Source organism: Bactrocera neohumeralis, chromosome 3, assembly GCF_024586455.1.
Source record: "Bactrocera neohumeralis isolate Rockhampton chromosome 3, APGP_CSIRO_Bneo_wtdbg2-racon-allhic-juicebox.fasta_v2, whole genome shotgun sequence".
Classification (NCBI taxonomy): Eukaryota; Metazoa; Arthropoda; class Insecta; order Diptera; family Tephritidae; genus Bactrocera; species Bactrocera neohumeralis.
The window spans coordinates 51,596,621-51,601,123 of NC_065920.1; the positions used below are offsets into that span (position 1 = coordinate 51,596,621).

Below are 4,503 nucleotides of genomic sequence, written 5' to 3' on the forward strand. Positions count from 1 at the left end.
ATTTGATTTAACAGACAATAAATAAACTTACTTTAACTCTCTGCCATCCCCTTTAAAGTAGTCCCCTTGGGCAGCTATACAGCGATTCCAGCGCGTTTTCCATGCTTCGTAACATTTCTCGAACGCTTCGACTGGGATTTCCGCGAGTACCCTCGTCACGGCCGCCTGGATGTCCGTAATCGACTCAAAATAGGTTCCTTTGACCACCGATTTTGTTTTAGGAAACAACAAAAAGTCACAGGGTGACATGTCGGGCGAATAAGGCGGCTGTTGCAACACGGCGATACCTTTAGATGCCAAATACTGGGACACGCTGAGTACGGTGTGGTACGGCGCGTTGTCGTCATGAAGGATCCGGTTACGAGCGATGTCTGGGCGCACCCTGTTGACTCGTTTTCGCAATCTTTCGAGTACTTGGCAATAGTAGACTTCATACTCAGTTCCGAGGCCAACACTCGAACTGTTAAACGCCGATCTTCACGGATTAATGCGCGAATACGCTGCGCATTCACGTCAGTCCGCACCTCGACTGGTCTCCCACTCCGCGCCTCAACTTCCTCGCTTTCACGCCCCTCCTTAAACTCTTTGGGAAGGGAAAGGGAATTTCAAGGTCACAGGTTTACCACAAGCGTGGCAATAAAATCAGTCTCATAAATTTAATTGTCAAACCTCGTATAGCTGAGCAGCTTAACGCTTAAAACATTCTTGCCTTTTAAGACGTTCTCCCGTTCTTTTTCGTTACTAATATCTTCGATTAATTTTTGGGTGTATCGGCTTTTAATATTACTAAAGTGAATAGGATAGATATTTTGTGGAACTTCTGTACAAGGGATTAAGTTATGACTTGAGCTTATATCGCTATGAATCGTAGGTGTGAGTTAATTTATTTTTATCGGTATTTTTGAAAGGACGTCTGCAACTACATTTTTACCAGGTTTGTAAGTTAGTTCGTAATTGTACTCCTCTAAAATGGTTTTCCATCGCTTCATTTTACTTTTGGTGTTTTTATGGCTTAAGGCATAGGTACCATAAAAGGTTGATGATCGGTGATAATTTTTATTTTTTTTTTTTTTTGGAACCGTAGAGGTAATTCCTAAGTGAATTAAGTGACCATATTATAGAAAGCATATCCTTCTCGTTGGTAACATAGTGCTCTTCGGCCTTGCTTAAAGTTCTCGAAATGGAAGTTATCGATCTATCGTTTTGCTAATGAAGGAGGCGTCAGTTGTTAGTTCAAAATCTTTCTCAAAATTTAGATGTGCTAAAACTATATCTTTGGATACTAAGGTGTTTTTTATTTTATTGAAAGCTTATAAGGTCTCATTGTCTAATTCTATTTCCATTCCTTTGAGTTTCATTTGGAGTTATAACCAGCTTCTTCTCTTAGTAGTGCAGTTAATGGTTCAGTTATTTTCGAATAATCCTTAATAAATCGTCGGTAGTAACCTAACATACCTAGAAAGGATCTTAATTCCTTGAGAATTTGTTGAACTGGGACTTAAGTTACCGCTTGTGCTTTTTCGGCATTGGTTTTTACCCCTTTCGTATTCTAAATATTCTACTTCTTCCTTTGCAAATGTGCATTTGTCTAGTTGGATTTACATGTTTGCATTTTCTAAAGTTGGAAATACTAATTCTTTATTTTTAAAGTGTTCCTCTTCAGTTTTGCCAAATATTATTACATCCTTGATGTAAACATAGCATCTTGCACCCATACGTTGACGAAGGATATCATCTAAAGATCTATGGAATAATGATCTATGGAACATTTTTACGACCGAAAGTAAACCGGAGAAATTCATACTTTCCGTTGTATACGGAAAATACAGTTTTTTCTATATCTGCTTCACGAAGTCGAATCTGATGAAACCCACTCTTTAAATCGATGACAGTAAATAATTTATTATGTCTCCGATTTTTGAGGCCCTCATTAATTGCTGGTATAGGGTATTTGTTGGGGAGCGTAACTGATTTGAGCTTGCCATGATCTACGATCTGATTGTTTTAATCTTGTTTTAAATTCGTAATAGGGCAGCGAAGACGGCGCTAACCTAAAAAATGAGTAGTAGCAAGCTCATCTTGTTTTGCAGTGTCGTAATTGTTATGGTGGGAAACGCCGTCATATATACTGTTCGGTACTAATTCTAATGTCTTTGTAAAGTATTATTGTATTTTATTTGGAGGGTAAGTACATAAGTTGTGCGGAAGGCGGACGTTTCTGTGTTCGATTGTTCTGGAAGACACTAGATCTATTCTGGTAATTAACCTGTCTTGTGTGTATTGACTGATCTACTTCCATCGGGGTCAGTGGTTTAGGTGGCAAGTACGGTCTATTGTTACAGGAGGTATTTCCTACGGTAAAATGGGGAATATTCGCGTAGCTATTGAACCTCGGTATGAATCCCTGATTATTTTGGATATAATTAGTGGAGTATTGAGGATACCGATTTGATTGACGACCGAAGGCATGTTGGTCGACAATTCGTCTGGACGAATATGTTAGTTCGGGGTAAAAAGTTCTGTGGTTATTAAAATTATTAAAAGCATTATTTCGAAGAGGTCGTGGTGGTGGTTGAATATTAGGTTTATGCGTGTTATTCGCATGATTAATTCTATAGGTCATGTTGACCAGTTTTTGACATAGATATAGGGCTTGAGGTAAGGTTGTCGGTTCCCGCATGCTGAGAAGAGGAGATAAATCGCCGTTTATCCCTCTAATGAATGTGTCGAGGGCTTTGTCCATATATGAATTGGTTATAGTCTTTATGGACTCGTCGTTTAAGTCAAGGCATGAAATTTTGTCTAATATATTGAAAAGGAGTTGGCAAACTTTTTGATTGAAGGTCGGAATATCTTCGTGACGCTGGACCAGAGTGGCCATCTGGTATTCAAGAATACCTATGTCCTTTTAGTCCAAATAATGCCTCCTGAGATATTTTCGAATTTGACTCCATTCGAGTGGAGTGTTGTATGACTCCAATGCGGTGTCAGCATCGCCAACTATTTTATGCTTAATCGTATGTAGTATGGCAAAGTACTTAGAGATGTTTTTGACCCCATCGTACGCTTTAAAGATTTTATCAACACTTTTCCTCCAGGAGTTGAATTCTCCTGGTCGTCTTGAAAATTCCCTAACACATTTCACCATCTGTTACGATCTATGTGTTTATCGTTCGATCACCTCTCTAACTATAGTGGTTATTAAAGGTGGGTTAGAGGTGAGAGGATTTGCGCGGTTTGCTCATTATCTCTCCTCATTTATTTTAACTGTTCAATCAGTTCTTCTGCTGTGTCTAGCATTTTTTTATTTTTTTTATATTCTGTGGTACAAGACTACCTCTTTATTTTATATCTCACAATAGCAAATAATTTTTTTTTGGAATAGCTTTCAGTAGTGTTTCCCAGCTTTCCATGGGATTTTTTTCGCCTTCCGGGGTTATCCTTTTCCTTGATGGTACTGCGGTCGCTCAACGTTTATTAGATCCCTTATGTTGTAGCGTTTGTAGCCGCTCGTCGCACAGAAATTAATTTTTAACACTCGCGTAGCCTTACTTTTATATTCTCAGGCTTTTTTTGGGGAGTTGTTTGTGTGTTCTTTTCGAATTTAATCCTTTTACCACTCGTGTAGCTTTACTTTTTGGTTTTCAGGCTGTTTTTACTACTTCACGCACTGGGTACTGCTCGGGCGCGAGTTAAAAAACTTTGATTTTGGTTTGCTAACTGAACTGATTGATACACCCTGTTCTATGTGTAATAAATTAAAGAAAAGTAGTTTTAGGGCTCAACTAAGCTCACATTTTTTTTAATGAAGCATTTATTGAAATCCTTTTATTTTAATTTATAAACCCTCAAATCAACTGTTTATAGTTCCTAAGGTAGCTATTATGCGGCAGCTGGTGTGGCAGTTTATGCTGCAACAGTTGTTGGTGCAGCTGTTGATGGTGCTGCAGTTGAGGGTGCAGCAGTTGATGGCGCGGCAGAAGATGATGAAGAAGATGCTGGTGCGACAGTCGAAGGTGCAACGGTTGATGGCGCGGCAGAAGATGATGAAGAAGCTGCTGGTGCGACAGTCGATGGTGCAGCGGTTGATGGCGCGGCAGATGACGAAGAAGCTGCTGGTGCGACAGTCGCAGATGATGACGAAGAAGCTGCTGGTGCGACAGTCGATGGTGCAGCAGTTGAACGACGATGATGATGGCGATGACGATTGCCACCACCACATCCTCCGAAACCTCCAAAACCTGGTTGTCCAACGATTAGTCGTGGACCGCCACGACCACCTGGTCCACCTGGACCGCCTCGTCCACCTAGTCCGCCTGGTCCACGAAGTCCACGAAATCCATTAAAACCACGAGATCTTCGACGTCCGAATCCTCGTTGACCTAGAATTTGTGTAAATCAAAAAAGTGAAAGGGTTTATCAAATGTTACCTAGAGATATGTATATACCTTCAACCAGGACAACCGCGAAAGCGATAACGAACAATACCGTAAAGAGTTTCAT

At 40.2% G+C, this 4,503-nt stretch overlaps 1 protein-coding gene across 1 annotated transcript; it reads right to left on the bottom strand.

The window, feature by feature from the left end:
- Positions 1 to 3,906: 3,906 nt before the first annotated feature.
- Positions 3,907 to 4,503, bottom strand: LOC126753702 (putative protein TPRXL). Its single transcript, XM_050465377.1, has 2 exons — positions 4,449 to 4,503; positions 3,907 to 4,382 (listed from the first exon to the last, which is right to left on the bottom strand). Exons 1-2 carry the CDS (start codon positions 4,501 to 4,503, stop codon positions 3,907 to 3,909), a joined length of 531 nt encoding a protein of 176 aa, XP_050321334.1.